General features: G+C 50.6%; 1 protein-coding gene across 1 annotated transcript in view; it reads right to left on the reverse strand.

Annotated features, from left to right (window-relative positions):
• Positions 1-369: 369 nt before the first annotated feature.
• LOC116970184 (UPF0687 protein C20orf27 homolog) overlaps positions 370-19,006 on the reverse strand; it is a 45,989-nt gene continuing 27,352 nt past the window's right edge. The window contains exon 5 of the mRNA XM_033016891.1: positions 370-543. Within this exon, the coding sequence (XP_032872782.1) occupies positions 370-543 (174 nt within the window). The remainder of the gene's footprint in view (positions 544-19,006) is intronic.

A 19,006-nucleotide genomic window follows, 5' to 3' on the forward strand; every position in this document is an offset into this window, starting at 1 on the left:
TCCTCTCATGATTTTATACACCTCTATAAGACCACCCCTCAACCCAGCCTACTCAACCTCTCCCTCTAGCTCAGACCCTCTAGTCATGGCAACATCCCCATAAAGGATTTTGCGGTGCAGAAACAGGCCCTTCGGCCCACTGGGTCTGCCCCGACCAGCGGCGATCTCCTCATATTAACACTGCCCTACACACACTGGGGACAATTTTTACATTTATACCAAGGCAATTTACCTCCAGACCTGGACGTCTTTGGAGCGTGGGAGGAAACCAAAGATCTGGGAGAAAACTCACGCGGGTGACGGGGGGGAACGTACAAGCCCCCGTAGTCAGGATCAAACCCGGGTCTCTGGAGCTGCAAGGCAGCAACTCTACCGCTGCGCCCTAACTTGGAGACGAACCTTACCTTCTGGCACTGGGGTGATCTCGACCAGCTTCAAGTAGAGGCTGGGCAGTGGGGTGCAGCAGGAGCCCTGGCCCAAGTTCTGTGACGTCGGCAGCAGGAACATAATCTCATATTTGTGGCTAATCTTCAAGAACCCCACCTGGAACAAATAAGGCAAGAGATTTAGTTTGGTTCTTAGCTCACAGTTTAGAAGAATGAGGTGGGGACCTCATTGAAACACAGAATAGTGAAAGGCTTGGATAGAGTGGATGTGGAGAGGATGTTTCCACTAGTGGGAGAGTCTAGGACGAGAAGTCATAGCCTCAGAATTAAAGGAGGTTCTTTTAGGAAGGAGATGAGGAGAAATGTCTTTAGTCAGAGGGTGGTGAATCTGTGGAATTCAGCCACAGAGGCTGTAGAGGCCAAGTCAGTGTTATTTTGAAGGCAGAGATTGATAGATTCTGGATTAGTACGGGTGTTCGGGGTTATGGGGAGAAAGCATGAGAATGGGGTTAGGAGGGAGAGATAGAACAGCCACGAATGAATGACGGAGTAGACTTGATGGGCTGAATGGCCTAATTCTACAATTCCTTGTGACCTCATACAGCATGTAAACCGTTAATCTCAGTCTGAAGAAGGGTCTCGACTCGGCCGTCACCCATTCCTTTTATCCAGAGAAGCTGCCTGACTCACAGAGTTACTCCAGCTTTTTGTGTCGACCTTCGGCAGAAACATGCCCTACGGCCGACCGAGATCGTGCCGACCAGCAATAATATAATAATAATAATAATAATATATCTTTTATTGTCATTGCACGTCAGTGCAACGAGATTTAGTGTGCAGCTCCACTGATGTACAAGAAAGGTAAATAAATACAATACATAAATAAACAAGCTGAATTGATTGACGTGACCATCTGAGGGAGACTGTCCAAAGGGGGTGGGTGGGGGGGCACTCATTAGGGCCGGTTCAGAGCCGCTATAGCTCTTGGGATAAAACTGTTCCTGAGTCTGGAGGTTCGGGCGTAGAAGGCCTTGTAACGTCTGCCGGAGGGAAGTAGTTGAAACAGACCGTGGCAGGGGTGTGATGAGTCCTTATGGATGCTGAGGGCCTTCCTGAGGCACCGCGTGTGGTAGATGCCCTCCAAGGCTGGTAGCTCTGTCCCGATGATCCTCTGCGCTCTGTTGACGACGCGCTGAAGAGCTCTCCTCTCCGCCTCCGTGCAGCTGAGATACCACACAGAGATGCCATACGTTAGTATGCTCTCTGTGGTGCAGCGGTAGAACGTTGTCAGCAGCTGTTGGGGCAGACCAGTCTTTTTTAATGTCCTCAGGAAGAACAGTCGTTGCTGTGCCTTCTTGACCAGCGCGGCGGTGTTTGTGGACCATGTGAGGTCTTCTGAAATGTGAGTGCCCAGAAACTTAAAGCTGGACACTCTCTCCACACTTTCCCCATAAATGGAGATTGGGGCGTATTCTCCAGAATGGGACCTCCTGAAGTCAATAATCAGCTCCTTGGTCTTGGAGGTGTTTAGTGCCAAGTTGTTATTGGCGCACCAGTCCGCCAGGTTCTGCACCTCCGCTCTGTAGTTTGTTTCATCACCGTTGGTGATCAGCCCAATCACTGTTGTGTCATCTGCAAACTTCACGATGGTGTTGGTGTCGAATGCAGGGACACAGTCGTGAGTGAAGAGGGAGTAGAGCATGGGGCTTAGTACACAACCCTGTGGTGTGCCGGTGCTCAGGGTGATGGTGGAGGACAGGTGCGGGCCCAGTCTCACTGCCTGCGGTCGCTCCGTGAGAAAGTTCAGGATCCAAGCGCATATCGGTAAGCTGAGGCCTAGCTGGTGGAGTTTGGTGGTGAGCTTGGTGGGGATGACCGTATTGAATGCAGAGCTATAGTCAATGAAGAGCATCCTCACATACGTGCCCTGTCTGTCCAGGTGAGTCAGGACAGTGTGAAGGGCCAGAGAGATGGCATCCTCTGTCGATCTATTTGCCCTGTATGCAAATTGATGAGAGTCCAGTGAGGCAGGGATGCTGGATTTAATATGGGAGAGGACCAGCCTTTCGAAGCACTTCATGGGGATTGGAGTCAGGGCAACCGGCCGGTAGTGGCGGCGCGGCTCTGGCTGCAGCGGCTCTCCGGCTGTCCTGTTTGTTTTGTGTTTTTTGGTTGTTTATTTTCGTTTTGGTTAGTCTAGTTTTTGGTTTTTAGTTTGTGTTTTGGGGGGGGGGGGGTTGAAACGGGGCTTGCTGTCTCTCCCTGCGGGGGAATGCGACTTTTATGTCGTATTCCCCTTCTCTGCCTCCGTCTGCGCTGAGGCCTAATGGCGGAGCTGGCGACCTCGAGGCTCGGGAGGCAGAGCCCGCCAGGACTCGCACTGAGCTCGCTCCCGTGAGGACGGCCCGGCTCCGGGCTGGAACAGGGCTTTCGTGAGGGGCTGTGACGGCCGGCCCGTGTTCCCGTCGGAGTAGCCGAGCTCGTGAGGTACGGCGCTCCCAAGCCGAGCGAGGAGCGGTGCCCGGTCGGGGAGGCCCAGCCTGAGGAAGGAGCGGTTTGCCCTGGTCGGGCGGCCCAGCCTGACGGGGGGAGCGGCGCCACGGTCGGGGAGGCCCAGCCTGAGGAAGGCGCGGTGTGCCCGGTTCGGGCGGACCAGCCTGCGGGGGGAGCGGCGCCCCACCAGGTCGGCGGCGGCCCAGCCTGAGGAAGGAGCGGTGCCCGGTCGGGGCGGCCCAGCCTGAGGCAAGGAGCAGGCGCCGGTCGGGGCGGCCAGGCCTTGAGGGTGGAGCGGCGCCCGGTCGGGGCGGCCCAAGCCTGAGGAAGGAGCGGTGCCCCGGTCGTGGGCGGCCTGGCGCGAGGGAGGAGCGGTTGCCCGGTCGGGGCGGCCCAGCCTGCGGAAGGAGCGCGCGCCCGGTCGGGGCGGGCCTGGCGCGAGGGAGGAGCGGCGGCATGGCGCGAGGCTGAGACGGTGGCAGTACTCACGTGAGGGCGATCCGGCTCAGGGCTGGAACGATGCTCCGGGGGCTGGGACGGCAGTTCTGGCGGCGGTGGCCTGAGACCGGGGGTTCGGCCGCGGGCCAGCGGCTGCGTCAGCAGGTCTGGTGAGCGGCAGCTTCGACTACCCCGGGCCGCGGTGTTTGAGCCGCGAGGACAGGTTTTAACATCGCCCGGGGGGTATCGCCTCAGCGCAGAAGGAGAAGAGGAGGGAAGAGACTGCAGCCCTAAGACTTTTGCCTCCATCACAGTGAGGAGATGTTGGGTGGACTCACTGTGGTGGATGTTAATATGTGTTTATTGTTGTTTTTTATTGTATTGTATTATATTATATGTATGACTGCTTAAATTTCGTTCAGACTTCGGTCTGGATGACAATAAAAGGCTATTCTATTCTATTCTATTCTATTCTATTCTATATTCTATTCTAGTCGTTGAGGTTGGTGATTTTGGACTTTTTAGGCACCGGCACTATGGTGGCTGTTTTCAGGCACTTGGGGACCGTTGCCAGAGATAGAGATTGAAGATTCTCATGAATACCTCCGCCAGCTGTCCAGCACAGTCCTTTAATACTCTTCCCTGTACACCATCCGGGCCTGCAGCCTTGCGTGGATTGATCCTACGCAGAGCGCACTGTACCTCCTGAGTGCTCAGTGTTAAGGCCTGTCCCTCCGCTATGGCCGGGGTTATTCCACACCTGGTGGTGTTGCCAGTATCGAACCGGGCAAAGAAGGTGTTTAGTTCGTTGGCCAGTGTGATATCACCGTGGGGGCAGGCGGGGCTGCTCTTGTAGTCAGTGATGTCCCTGACACCCTGCCACATGCTTCTGGTGTCCGCGGTATTGAAGTGGTCTTCTACCCTTTGCCTGTGGATGACTTTGGCCTTTTTTATGCCTCTGTTCAGGTTCGACCTGGCCGCACTGTAAGCAGAAGTGTCCCTGGATTTAAAGACGTTGTTGCGTGCCCTTAGTAGATCCTGAACCTCCTTGTTCATCCAGGGTTTCCGGTTTGGGAACATCTTTATTTGCTTGTCCACTGTGACAGTCTCCACACAGCAGTTGATGTAGGAGAGCACAGTGGATGTGTACTCCTCCAAGTCTACCTCTGTGCCACTGGTAGCCTGTTGTGCAAACAGGTCCCAGTCGGTGCGATCAAAGCAGTCCTGGAGTTGTAGGGTTGCGTCCTCGGGCCATATTTTGACCGTCCTTATTGCAGGTTTGGTCTTGCGGATGAGGGGTCTGTATGCAGGCAGTAGAAACAGTGAGAGGTGATCGGATTGTCCCAGGGATGGGCAGGGGAGAGCTCTGTATGCGTCCTTGATGTTGGTGTACACTTTATCCAACGTGTTTGAGCCCCTGGTAGGGCACTGCACATGCCGGTGGAATTTGCGGAGTGTGGCACGTAGGTCGACCTGGTTAAAGTCCCCTGCAACAATGAAGGCACCGTCGGGGTGAGCATCCTGCTACTTACTGATGGCCGAGTGCAGCTGTGCTAGTGCTAGGTTAGCATTAGCCTGTGGTGGGATGTATATGGCCATGATGATAACCACAGTAAACTCCCGAGGCAGGTAAAACGGTCTACATTTAAGCAGTAGGTATTCCAGGTCTGGGGAACAGTAGCTCTCTATTGCAGTGTGGTTGGTGCACCAGTCATTGTTGATGTAGATGCAGAGCCCGCCACCCTTGCTCTTACCGGAGTCCTTTGTTCTATCAGCACGATGCAGTGACCGGTTGGTCAGGTCCACAGCCCCATCGGGAACCAGCGCGCTGAGCCAGGTCTCTGTGAAGATCAGCACACAGCAGTCTTCCAGGGATCGCTGGGTGTTGATCCAGAGCCTTACCTCATCCAGCTTGTTGGTGAGTGACCGGACATTCGCCAGAAAGACGCTTGGGAGCGATGGTCTTTGTGGAGCCCTCCGTAGCCTGTCCTGCACCCCCGCTCGCCTTCCACGTTTCTGCTTCCTTTCCCGGCGCTTGCTCCGTCTCCTGCCCTCCGGAGTGGTGATCCAAGGGGCTTTCCTGCCCAGCTCCGACGGGACGGTAAGGGTGCTGTAGTACTCACACGCCAGTTTCTCGCAGCCACGTCCGATGCTGAGTAGTTCCGAGCGGCTCCATGTGCGACCAGTCGGGATTGCGATGCGGGTCTTGGATTCCCTCGTCCTGTAGGTGAGTTTGTTCTTATGGTTCCTGGGGTTTCCGGGGTTACTAGGGTTCCTATGGGTTCTAGGGGTTCTGGGGATTTTAATTACCTTGTTTTTCCAGCCGCGTTCGGTACCGGGCTGCTCCGAGTAAACTCGGGCTTGGGAGCGCAAAGCCGCTGCGTCTGGACGCGCCGCCAAAAATCTTGCTCTGCTCTTTTGAATCCCTGTTACACTAGCACTATCCGACACACAATAAGGACAGTTTACAATCTTTACTGAAGCTAATTAGTTAACCTACAAACCTGTAAGTCTTTGGAGTGTGGGAAGAAACCAGAGCTCCCAGGAAAAATCCACGCAGGTCACAGGGAGAACGTACAAACTCCGTACAGACAGCACCCGTTGTCAGGATGGAACCCGGGTCTCCGACGCCATAAGGCAGCAACTCTACCGCTGCGCCACCGTGCTGTTATTTCACTTTCCAGCGTTTCAGAACAATGCCAACATAGAACTTAGAAAAGTACAGCACAGGAATGGGCCATTCGGCCCACAATGTCTGTGCTGAACATGATGCTACGACTATCTCTCATCTGCCTGCACAGGAGTCACAGAGTCATACAGCATGGAAACAGGCCCAACCTCCGACACAGAACAACGCGCCCCATCTATACTGGTCCCACCTGCCTGCTTATCACCCATATCTAACCCTCTAAACCATATCCCGCTAACCCCTGCCCATGTAGCCCAGGTCGGTGGAGCGGCCGACGGAGCCCGTGGCCCAGGTCGGCACCACGGAGGCGCGAAGTGAGGGCTGCGGTGGTGGTGAAGCCTCGCGGCAGGCGGTAATGCCTCGCGGGTCGACCCGTGGCCGATGAGGGCGTGGAGGACCACTGTGAGGGAGGAGGGGAGGAACAATGGAGGGCCTGGCGTGGGCGGAACCGCTGTGGCGGGGAAAACAAAAATGGGAACCAGCGATGCTTTGTAACTTGGTAGACAAAAATGCTGGAGAAACTCAACGGGTGAGGCAGCATCTATGGAGCAAAGGAATAGGTGAAGTTTCGGGTCAATACCCTTCTTCAGACTGATGTGGGGGGGCGGGAAGAGGAAACAAAGAGGCTGAGACAGTGGGCTGATGAAGGGTCTCGACCCGAAACGTCACCTATTCGTTCGCTCCATAGATGCTGCCTCATCTGCTGAGTTTCTCCAGCATTTTTGACAACTTTTGATTTTTCCAGCATCTGCAGTTCTTTCTTATACACTTATTAACTTTGTCAGCGCCGTGGGTGGCTGCTATTTGTGTACATTATTTATGCAAGCAAAGAATCTCACTGTGCCTAGTCACGTGTGACAATAAAGTATTCCTATCCTATTCCTATCCATATCCCTCCATGTCCATATGCCATTCCAAAAGTCTCTGAAATGCCACTATTATATCTGCCTCAACCACCTTCTCCAGCAGTACAGATCAGACACTCATCATCCTCTCGGTAAAAAATCTTGCTCTGCTCTTTTGAACAGCAGGCCCTTCAGTCCACAATGTCTGTGCTGTACATGATGCCAAGACTGCCACTTACCTGCCTGCATATAAACCATATTCCTCCATATCCATATGCCTATAAAAAAAGTCTCTGAAATAGCAACATAGAAATATTCTTGGTATTGAGAGTGTGCAGCATAGGTTCACCAGGTTAATTCCCATGATGGCGGGACTGTCATATGTCGATAGAATGGAGCGGTTGGGCTTGTATACTCGAGAAGGATGAGAGGGAATCTTATTGAGACATATAAGATTATTAGGGGTTTGGACACGTAAGAGGCGGCTAACATGTTCCCGATGTTGGGGGAGTCCAGAGCCAGGGGCCACAGTTCAAGAATAAGAGGTAAACCATTTCGAACCGAGATGAGGAAAAACATTTTCACACAGAATGGGAAATTCTCTGCCGTTGGACGCTGGTTCTCTGGATACTTTCAAGAGAGAGCTAGATAGGGCTCTTAAATATAGCGGAGTCCAGGGATAAGGGAAAAGGCAGGAACTGGGTACTGATTGTGGATGATCAGCCATGATCACATTTAATGGCGGGGTACACACCAGGGTCTCTTCAATACCCCGTAACACAGCTCTCTCTCCCCATCCCCCCACTCGCAACAAGGGCAGAGTCTCCCAAGACCTCACCTTCCACCCCACTAGCCGTCACATACTACAAATAATCCTACGTCATTTTCGCCACCTCCAACGTGACCCCACCACTCGCCACATCTTCCCATCTCCCCCCCGTCTGCTTTCCGCAAAGACCGCTCCCTCCGTAACTCCCTGGTCAATTCTTCCCTTCCTTCCCGTAACACCTTCTCCCCAGGCACTATCCCTTGCAACTTGCAGGAGATGCTACACTTGTCGCTTTACCTCCCCCCTCGACTCCATTCAAGGACCCAAGCAGCCGTACCAGGTGCGACAGAGGTTCACCTGCACCTCCTCCAACCTCATCTATTGCATCCGCTGCTCTAGATGTCAGCTGATCTATATCGGTGAGACCAAGCATAGGCTTGGTGATTGTTTCGCCGAACACCTCCGCTCGGTCCACCTTAACCAACCTGATCTCCCTGTGGCTCAGCACTTCAACTCCCCCTCCTATTCCGAATCCAACCTTTCTGTCCTGGGCCTCCTCCATTCTGAGTTGAATGATCAGCCATGATCATACTGAATGGCGGTGCAGGCTCGAAGGGCCAAATGGCCTACTCCTGCACCTATTTTCTATGTTTCTATGTTTCCATGGCCAGAGGGAGCACCACCTAAAATTAGAGGAGCAGCACCTCATATTCCGCTTGGGCAGTCTGCACCCCAGCGGCTTGAACATTGACTTCTCCAATTTCCGGTAGCCCTTGCAGTCTCCTCCACTTCTCAGCTCTCCCTCAGCCCTCTGGCTCCTCCCCTTCCTTTCTTCTTCCCGCCCGGCTCCCCCCACCCTGCATCAGTCTGAAGAAGGGTTTTGGCCCGAAACGTTGCCTATTTCCTTTACTCCATAGATGCTGCCGCACCTGCTGAGTTTCTCCAGCACTTTTATCTTCCTTTGATTTTCCAGCATTCTTGAACATTGAATGGCTCGAGGGGCCGAATGGCCTAATCCTGCACCTATTGTCTATAAACATAGAAAATAGGTGCAGGAGTAGGCCATTCGGCCCTTCCCAGCACCGCCATTCAATCTGATCACGGCTGATGATCCACAATCAGTTCCTGCTTGCACCCCATATCCCTTGATTCCATTAGCCCGAAGAGCTATTTCTAACTCTCCCTTGAATACATCCAGTGGATTGGTCTCCAATTCTCCGTGGCAGAGAATTCCACATTCACAACTCTCTGGGTGAAAAGGTTTTTCCTCATCTCAGTTCTAAATGTCCTACCTTCTTATTCTTAAACTGTGACCCTGGTTCTGGACTCCCCCAACATCGGGAACATTTTTCCTGTATCTAGCCTGTCCAATCCCTTAAAAATTTAATATATTTCTATAAGATCCCCTCTCGTCCGAAATTCCAGTGAATATACTGTAAGCCCAGTCGATCCATTCTTTCATCATCAGTGTGAACTGTGAGGATGATGCTATGGGAATGCAGGGTGACTTTGACAGGTTGGGGGAGTGGGAAGATGCATGGCAGATGAAGTTTAATGTGGATAAATGTGAGGTTATCCACTTTGGTATAAAAACCAGGAAGGCAGATTACTATCTAAATGGCGTCAAGTTGAGAAAAGGGGAAGTACAACGGGATCTGGGGGTCCTTGTTCATCAGTCTATGAAAGTAAGCATGGAGGTACAGCAGGCAGTGAAGAAAGCGAATGGCATGTTGGCCTTTATAACAAGAGGAGTCAAGTATAGGAGCAAATAGGTCCTTCTGCAGTTGTACAGGCCCCAAGTGAGACCACACCTGGAGTATTGTGTGCAGTTTTGGTCCCCTAATTTGAGGAAGGACATTCTTACTATTGAGGGAGTGCAGCGTAGATTTACAAGGTTAATTCCCGGGACGGCGGGACTGTCATATGCTGAGAGAATGGAGCGTCTGGGCTTGTACACCCTAGAGTTTAGAAGAATGAGAGGGGATCTTATTGAAACATATAAGATTGTTATGGGTTTGGACACGCTAGAGGCAGGAAACATGTTCCCGATGTTGGGGGAGTCCAGAACCAGGGGCCACAGTTTAAGAATACGGAGTAAGCCATTTAGAACGGAGACGAGGAAACACTTTTTCTCACAGAGAGTGGTGAGTCTGTGGAATTCTCTGCCTCAGAGGGCAGTGGAGGCAGGTTCTCTGGATGCATTCAAGAGAGAGATAGATAGGGCCTCGGAAGGGTCTGAGGAAGGGTCTCAACCCAAAATATCTCCCATTCCTTCTCTCCAGAGATGTTGCCTGTCCTGCTGAGTTACTCCAGCTTTTTGTGTCTATAGAGTCATAGAGTGATACAGCATGGAAACAGGCCCTTCGGCCCAACTTGTCCACACCAGTCAACATGTCCCAGCTACACTAGACCCACTTGCCTGCGCTTGGGCCATATCCCTACAAACCTGTCCTATCCATGTACCTGTCTAACTGTTTCTTAAACGTTGCGATAGTCCCAACCTCAACAACCTCATCTGGCAGCTTGTTCCATACATCCCACTACCCTCTGGTTGAAATTGTTACCCCTCAGATTCCTATTAAATCTTTTCCCCCTTCACCTTAAACCTATGTTCTCTGGTCCTCGATTCCCGTCTTCTGGGCAAGGGACTCCGTGCATCTACCCAATCTATTCCTCTCATGATTTTATACACCTTTATAAGATCGCCCCTCATCCTCCTGAGCTCCAAGGAATAGAGACCCAGCCTGCTCAACCTCTCCCTCTAGCTCCCCTCTAGTCCTGTCAACATCCTCGCAAATCTTCTCTTTTCAAGCTTGACAATATCTTTTGTATATAATGGTGCCCAGAACTGAACACAATATTCTAAATGCAGCCTCACCAATGTCTTATACAACTGCAACACGTCCTCGCAACTTCTATACTCAATATTCTGACTGATGAAGGTCAAAGTGCCAAAAGCCTTTTTGACCACCTTATCTACCTGCGACTCGACCTTCAAGGAACCATGCACCTGTATCCTAGATCCCTCTGCTCTACAACACTACCCAGAGGCCTACCATTCACTGTGTAGGTCCTGCCCTTGTTTGACGTCCCAAAACCTTACACTTCTCTGTATTAAATTCCATCAACAATTCCGCAGCGCAACTGCCAATCGATCCAGATCCTGCTGCAATCGTTCACAACTATCTTCACTACCTTAAAAACCACTCATTTTTGTATCATCAGCAAACTTGCTAATCTTTTTCTCATCCGAATCATTGATGTAGATGACAAACAGTAACGGGCCCAGCACCGATCTATCATCAGACCTTTGAACTAGTCGGAGAAGTAGGATGGGGGAGGGATGGAGAGAGAAGGGAAGCACGGGTTACTTGAATGTCAATGTTCATACCGCTGGGGTGTAAGCTGCCCAAGGGAAATATGAGGTGCTGTTCCTCCAATTGGCACTGGGCCTCACTCTGACAGTGGAGGAGGCCCAGGACAGAAAGGTCAGTGGGAATGGGAGGGGGAGCTAAAGTGTTGAGCAACTGGGAGATCACGTAGGCTGAGGCGGACTGAGCGGTGTCAACCCGCATCTGCAGTTCGTTCCTACACATCGGGAGTTCCAGCGTCCATTATTGATGGCACATCCGGCCGTTAGAATCCACACCCTCACATAACATGGAGCTAATTGATTCACAGCGCTGTTAATCACACCTTGGAGACTCTCTCTCCAAAACTTCCTTCCACTCCTCCCCTCAGTCTCCCCCACCCACCAAAATTCCATCACTCCCTCCACCCCTGTCCCCATATCCCAATCTCTCGACCAACAGCACTGAGGATTGATGTGTAGGAAGGAACTGCAGATGCTGGTTTAAACCTAAGATAGACACAAAATGCTGGAGCAACTCAGCGGGACAGGCAGCATCTCTGGAGAGAAGGAATCTCTGAAGAGGAGGACTGAAGATTGATGAGTGCTATACCAGGCTGCGTCACACACACGGGCACTGGTCCACGTTGTGCGGCATTAGTTTAGTTTAGTTTAGAGATACAGCGCAGAAACAGGCCCTGTGGCCCACCCAGTCCATGCCGACCAGTGATCCCCATACGCTAGGCCTGGATAGAGTGGATGTGGAGAGGATGTTTCAACTAGTGGGAGAATCTAGGACTAGACGTCATAGCCTCAGAATTAAAGGACGTTCTTTTAGGAAGGAGATGAGGAGACATTTCCTGAGTCAGAGGGTGGTGAATCTGTGGAATTATTTGCCACAGAAGGCTGGGGAGGCCAAGTCCATGGATATTTTTAAGGCAGAGATAGACAGATTCTTGATTAATGCGGGTGTCAGAGGTGATGGGGAGAGGGCAGGAGAATGGGGTTGGGAGGGTGAGATAGATCAGCCATGATTGAATGGTGGAGTAGACCGGATGGGCCGAATGGCCTAATTCTGCTCCTATCACTTATGATCTTTAGCTATCTGCTGATCGAAAGCTACCTCTCGCCAGAATCCACCTATCACTTGTGTAGGAAGGAACTGCAGATGCTGGTTTACACCAAAGAAAGACACAGAATGCTGGAGTAACTCAGGAGAAGCAGTCTGAAGAAGGGTCCCTACCCAAAACATCAGCCTTTCCTTCTCTCGAGATGCTGCCTGACCCCTTGAGTTACTCCAACATTTTGTGTCCACCTATCACTTGCCAGGCCTTTTCCCTGTTCCTTACTCTTGTTTCCAACCATCACCTAGCTATTATCAGTCTGAGGAAGCGTCCCGACATAAAACAATGCCTATCCATTCCCTCCACAGATGCTGCCTGACCTGCTGAGTTCATCCAGCGTTTTGTTCAAGATTCCAGCATCTGCAGTTCCTTCCATCGCTTCCAGCACAGGGCAGTACGGCGGCGCAGCGGGTAGAGCTGCTGCCTTGCAGTGCCAGAGACCCAGGTTCGATCCCGACTACGGGTGCTGGGTGTACCGAGTTTATATGACCTGCGTGGGTTTTCTCTGGGAAGCTCCGGTTTCCTCCCACACTCCAAAGACGTACAGGTTTGTAGATGTAAATTTTCCCTAGTGTGTGTAGGATAGCGTTAATGTGCAAGGGATCGTCGTGGATTTAAGAATAAGGGATAAGTCATTTAGAACGGAGATGAGGAAACACTGTTTCAAACAGAGAGTGGTGAGTCTGTGGAATTCTCTGCCTCAGAAGGCAGTGGAGGCCGATTCTCTAGATATTTTCAAGATAGAGCTAGATAGGGCTCTTAAAGATAGCGGTGTCAGGGGATATGGGGAGAAGGCAAGAATGGGGTACTGATTGGGGATGATCAGCCATGATCACATTGAATGGCGGTGCTGGCTCGAAGAGCCGAATGGCCTACTCCTGCACCTATTGTCTATTGACTTGGTGGGCAGAAGGGCCTGTTTCCAGCGTCCATTATTGATGGCACATCCGGCCGTTAGAATCTACACCTTGGAGACTCTCTCTCCAAAACTTCCTTCCACTCCTCCCCTCAGTCTACCCCACCCACCAAAATTTCAGAGAGAGAGAGAGAGAGAGAGAGAGAGAGAGAGAGAGAGAGAGAGGGATAGAGAGAGAGAGAGAGAGAGGGAGGGAGGGAGGGAGGGAGGGAGAGAGAGAGGGCGAGAGAGGGAGAGAGAGAGAGAGAGAGAGAGAGCGAGAGAGAGAGAGAGAGGGCGAGAGCGAGAGAGAGAGAGAGAGAGAGAGAGAGAGAGAGAGAGAGAGAGAGAGAGAGAGAGAGAGAGAGAGAGAGAGAGAGAGAGAGAGAGAGAGAATGGGGAATTTTGTAAAAACATTAATATCTCTGTCATATTTCATCGACGGGAAAAATCCTCGGCACACATGCGGCGGAGGGGGGCTCTGAGCGAGGTGGCCAAAAATGACGGCCGTAGGTGGCGGCTTTCTCTCAGAAATCGCAGCACAGATCGCCAAACCCGGTCAAGAACAGAGTTTTAGTAATACAGGTGCACAACCTTTTATCCGAAGATCCAAATAACGAAAACTTCCGAATAGCGGACATTTTTTCGGTCCTTGAAGAAAGGTCCTTGAAAACGTTCACCGAGGGCGGCCCGCAGAGGTGACAGCGGAACCTCCGGTCGGTCCTCGAAGAAAGGGGAACTAAATCCCCATTCATAAAAGGGAAGGTGAGGGTATATTGCGCGGGAGGGTTAATAATTGACAATATGCTGCTGCCTGTCCGCTGAGTTAAAAAGTTCCCACGGTAGCACGATACTATCGTGAGTCTTGCGTGGGAACTTTTTAACTCAGCGGGCAGGCAGCTGCAGCAGCAGATTGTTGCTGCCTTCAGTTTCACCCCAACTACACCCCTCTGCTTCCTGGCCACGCGTGTGACCCCTTCCCTCCCCTCTCCAGCTCCCCGCCCATTGCACCGCCGCGGGGGCTATGCACTGTCTTCATGTCGGCGATGCTAGTAGGTCAGTGCCAGTCACCGGAGACGTCAGGACCAACGGGACACCGACCCCCAGGCCCACTGCAAGCACGGAGATCCCAGAGACCCACAGCCAGCAGCAGCGCAGCCCCGTTCCAACTCCAGAGGAAAACTGCAAACTGGCCGGAGACATCAGGACCACCAGAAGCCGTTCCCCGATGGGCCGCTACGGCGACAAGTGGCAGTTCGCCCACAGCCCCCCCATCGGGACACCGACCCCCAGGCCCATTGCAAGCACGGAGATCCCAGATCAGCAACTCCAGCCCAGCCCCGCTCCAACTCCAGAGGAACACGCTCCCCGTAGGGGCAGAAGCTGATGGTGTGCAAGGTACGTCTTGTTCTTGGGGTCGCGCAGCTCGGGCTGTGGGGGAACTGCCACTTGTCGCCGTAGCGGCCCATCGGGGAGCGGATTCCTCTGGAGTTGGAGGGGGAGGGGGGTATTGTGCTGTTTGATCGCCCCCTACTATCCCAGGGACAGGGAGACAGGACGTTCACCGAGGGCGGCCCGCAGAGGTGACAGCGGAACCTCCGGTCGGTCCTGGAAGAAAGGGGAACTAAATCCCCATTCATAAAAGAGAAGGTGAGGGTACATTGCGCGGGCGAGTAGGAATCCCAAGACAAAGTTGAGTGAGCGTTCACCGAGGGTGGCCCGCAGAGGTGACAGTGGAACCTCCGGTCGGTCCTGGAAGAAAGGGGAACTAAATCCCCTTCATAAAAGAGAAGTGGAGGGTATATTGCCCGGGAGGGTATATCGCCTACCTGGAAGAAACCGGACATTTTTTCCAGGATGTCGTCTGCTCACCAAAGCTCACGTTTGGCGCCAAACGCACGTCGCCTCTGCTGCACACGGATATAAGAGTGTGAAAATGTCGCCTTAGGCCGCCTAAGGGCATGTGGCCCCGTTAGGGTGACATGAGTGCGAGAGGTGATTCAATGCTGCGGTCACATTTATAAATTCAGGAATTCATTCAACACACTGCATTTCATACAGACATTTATTCTGCAAGAAAAAACTACATTGAAGACTCAAACTCGCGACCGAGGAACTGCCGGGATCGAGGCGCAAACTCGCGACCTTGCGGATATGAGCCGAGCATTCTACCACTGAGTCAGCCATTAAAATCTACGCAATAAAAAAATTTCCATTCCGAAGACCGACAAATTCCGAATTACGAAAAGTGTCTGGTCCCAAGGCTTTCGGATAAAAGGTTGTGCACCTGTATAGATATAAACACATGAGAGATGAAAAGGTTACAGAAGGGTGTCAGATAAGGAGAAAAGAGGTGATATGCAAGATATATATATGTGTGTGGTAGCTTGCACCCCAGCGGTATGAACATTCACTGCTCTAACTTCAAATATCCTTGCTTTCCCTCTCTGTCTATTCCCTCCCCCTTCCCACTTCTCCCACGTCTTACTGTCTCTGACTACATTATATATCTGTCCACCCACTCCCCTGACATCAGACTGAAGAAGGGTCTCGACCCGAAACGTCACCCATTCCTTCTATCCAGAGATGCTGCCTGTCCCGCTGAGTTACTCCAGCATTTTGTGTCTCCCTTCGATCTGAACCAGCATCTGCAGTTCCTTCCTACACATCCTATCTATATTACTAAAACTCTGTTCTTGACCGCTTTTAGCGATCTGTGCTGCGATTTCCGAGAGAACACCGCCACCTACGGCCGTCATTTTTGGCCACCTCGCTCAGAGCCCCCCTCTGCCGCATGTGTGCCGAGGATTTTACCCATCGATGAAATATGACCGAGATATTAATGTTTTTACAACATTCCCCATTCTCTCTGCTGCCCCCGCTGGCAGCAGGGGGAGGGAGGGACTATAAAACCCGGAAGTGTCCTGCTTCAATCACTTTCTTCCGGACCAAGAAGTGAAAGGGTCACGGCTCTCTGAGCTGCAGCTCTACTCCAAGGTGAGTCCCCTGCATGTGCTTTTTCAGCCTATTGATATGTATGTTGTTCACCATTCACCATGGTCTGAAGTTTCTTGGCATTTTGTTGGAAAGAGTTTGTTAATTTGTCTATCTATATTGTCTTTGAATTGTGTATTGAAAATAAAAAGCATTTGTATATTTGTCTATCCAAATTGTCTTTGAAATGTGTATTGAAAATAAAAAGCATTTGTAAATTTGTCTATCTATATTGTCTTTGAAATGTGTATTGAACATGAAATGCATTTGTATATTTGTCTATCCAAATTGTCTTTGAAATGTGTATTGAAAATAAAAAGCATTTGTAAATTTGTCTATCTATATTGTCTTTGAAATGTGTATTGAACATGAAATGCATTTGCAAATTTGTCTATCTATATTGTCTTTGAAATGTGCATGTGAATATATATGTGTGTGTGAAATAATATAGTATTTCGTAGTTCAGAGCTTATTTGTTATGTTTAATAGTGTGATGGCTGTCAGGAAGAAGCTGTTCCTCAATGTAGATGTTACAGTTTTCAGTTTACAAAAGTCGGACGTGACTCCAGAAGTCGGGCATCAGTCAGTCCACAAGCTGTGAGAGTCAGTCCAAAGGCCATGAGTTAATCCCAAGGCAGTGAGTGAGTCCACAGGTCATGAGTAAATCGCTCACTGCCCCCCTCTCCTCCACTGACATCCCCCACCTCAAGATGCTGCCCTCCGCCATGCTATAGGATGCACCCCCTACAGAAGCCGTCCACATCCCCTGCATGAGGATACCCCACCGCCTTCTCATCAGTTCACGACAACCCCCGCCTGAAGCTGCCCTTGGCTGCACGACATTTACCACCCATAGGGCAGCGTCTTGAGGTGGGGGATGAGTCTGTATGTGTGTGTGATTGAGTCTGTGTGTGCGTGTGTGTGAGTGAGTGAGTCCGTGTGTGTGTGTGTATGAGTATGTGTGTATGAGTCTATGTGTGTGTGGGTCTTTGTGTGAATGTGTGTGTCATTGAGTTTGTGTGTGCGTGAATGAGTCTGTTTGTGAATATGTGTATGAGAATGTGTGTGTGAATATGTGTGAGAATGTGTGTGTGTGTGTGTGTGTGTGTGTGTGCGTGTGTGTGTGTGTGCGTGTGAATATGTGTGTGTGTGAATGTGTGTGTTCTTCATCACAATAGAACCTAATAGACAGAGAACACCGCCACCTACGGCCGTCATTATTGGCCACCTCGCTCAGAGCCCCCCTCCGCTGCATGTGTGCCGAGGATTTTACCCGTCGATGAAATATGACCGAGATATTAATGTTTTTACAACATTCCCCATTCTCTCTGCTGCCCCCGCTGGCAGCAGGGGGAGGGAGGGACTATAAAACCCAGAAGTGTCCTGCTTCAATCACTTTCTTCCGGACCAAGAAGTGAAAGGGTCACGGCTCTCTGAGCTGCAGCTCTACTCCAAGGTGAGTCCCCTGCATGTGCTTTTTCAGCCTATTGATATGTATGTTGTTCACCATTCACCATGGTCTGAAGTTTCTTGGCATTTTGTTGGAAAGAGTTTGTAAATTTGTCTATCTATATTGTCTTTGAATTGTGTATTGAAAATAAAAAGCATTTGTATATTTGTCTATCTATATTGTCTTTGAAATGTGTATTGAACATGAAATGCATTTGTATATTTGTCTATCCAAATTGTCTTTGAAATGTGTATTGAAAATAAAAAGCATTTGTAAATTTGTCTATCTATATTGTCTTTGAAATGTGTATTGAACATGAAATGCATTTGTATATTTGTCTATCCAAATTGTCTTTGAAATGTGTATTGAAAATAAAAGCATTTGTAAATTTGTCTATCTATATTGTCTTTGAAATGTGTATTGAACATGAAATGCATTTGCAAATTTGTCTATCTATATTGTCTTTGAAATGTGTATTGAACATGAAATGCATTTGTATATTTGTCTATCTATATTGTCTTTGAAATGTGTATTGAAAATAAAAAGCATTTGTTATTGTTATAAAGCGTTTGCAAATTTGTTTCTCTTGGGTTTTAAAATGGTTGCACCCGTTTTCAGGTGACTAATGCATGATGTCTGTATTGTCTTTGAAATGTTCATGTAAATTGAAATGCATTTGTTGCAACGTTTTCAGGCAGAATAAAGCTTTTTATTTGGACCAGAACTGTGTTTAAATTTAAAATTGGCGCCCATTTTGTGATTTGGGCGGTTGCAAGATGGCGGCGATGACGTCATTTCCGGTGATCGGGAACCCGTCAGTGATGACGTCATTTCCGGTTGGAGGCAAGATGGCGGTGATGACGTCATTTCCGGTGTTCGGGAACCTGGCTTCTCTCTCAATGTGAACGGGGTCCAGTTATGCCCCTGGGCGACACGGTGGCGCGGTGGTAGAGTTGCTGCCTCACAGCGCCAGAGACCAGGGTGCGATCCTGTCCTCGGGTGCTGTCTGTACGGAGTTTGCACGTTCTCCCAGTGACCTGCGTGGGTTTTTTCTGGGTGATCCGATTTCCTCCCACACTACATAGACGTACAGGTTTGTAGGTTCATCGGCTTGGTGTAATTGTAAATTGTCCCTAGTGTAATTGTGCGGGGGATCGCTGGTCGGCGCAGACACGGTGGGCTCAAGGGCCTGTTTCCGCGCTGTATCTCTAAACTACACTAAACTATGCTGGCCAAGGGCATATGTTTCAATGGTAGATACAAAGTGCTGGAGTAACTCAGTGGGTCAGGCAGCATCTCTGGAGAAAGGAATAGGTGACATTTCGGATCGGAACCGTTCTTCTGTGCGATTTTACAGTGGAGCAGACAAAATGTTTCAGGTCAAGTCGGGGGGAGTTGCCCCTCCCCCACAGGTACCATGTAATCCCGTGTTCAAAAGGGAACTGCAGATGCTGGAATATCGAAGGTACACAAAATTGCTGGGGAAACTCAGCGGGTGCAGCAGCATCTGTGGAGCGAAGGAAATAGGCGACGTTTCGGGCCGAAACCCTTCTTCAGACAGGTACCATGTAATC

The sequence above is a fragment of the Amblyraja radiata genome, unplaced genomic scaffold (assembly GCF_010909765.2).
Source record: "Amblyraja radiata isolate CabotCenter1 unplaced genomic scaffold, sAmbRad1.1.pri scaffold_613_ctg1, whole genome shotgun sequence".
Taxonomy (NCBI): Eukaryota; Metazoa; Chordata; class Chondrichthyes; order Rajiformes; family Rajidae; genus Amblyraja; species Amblyraja radiata.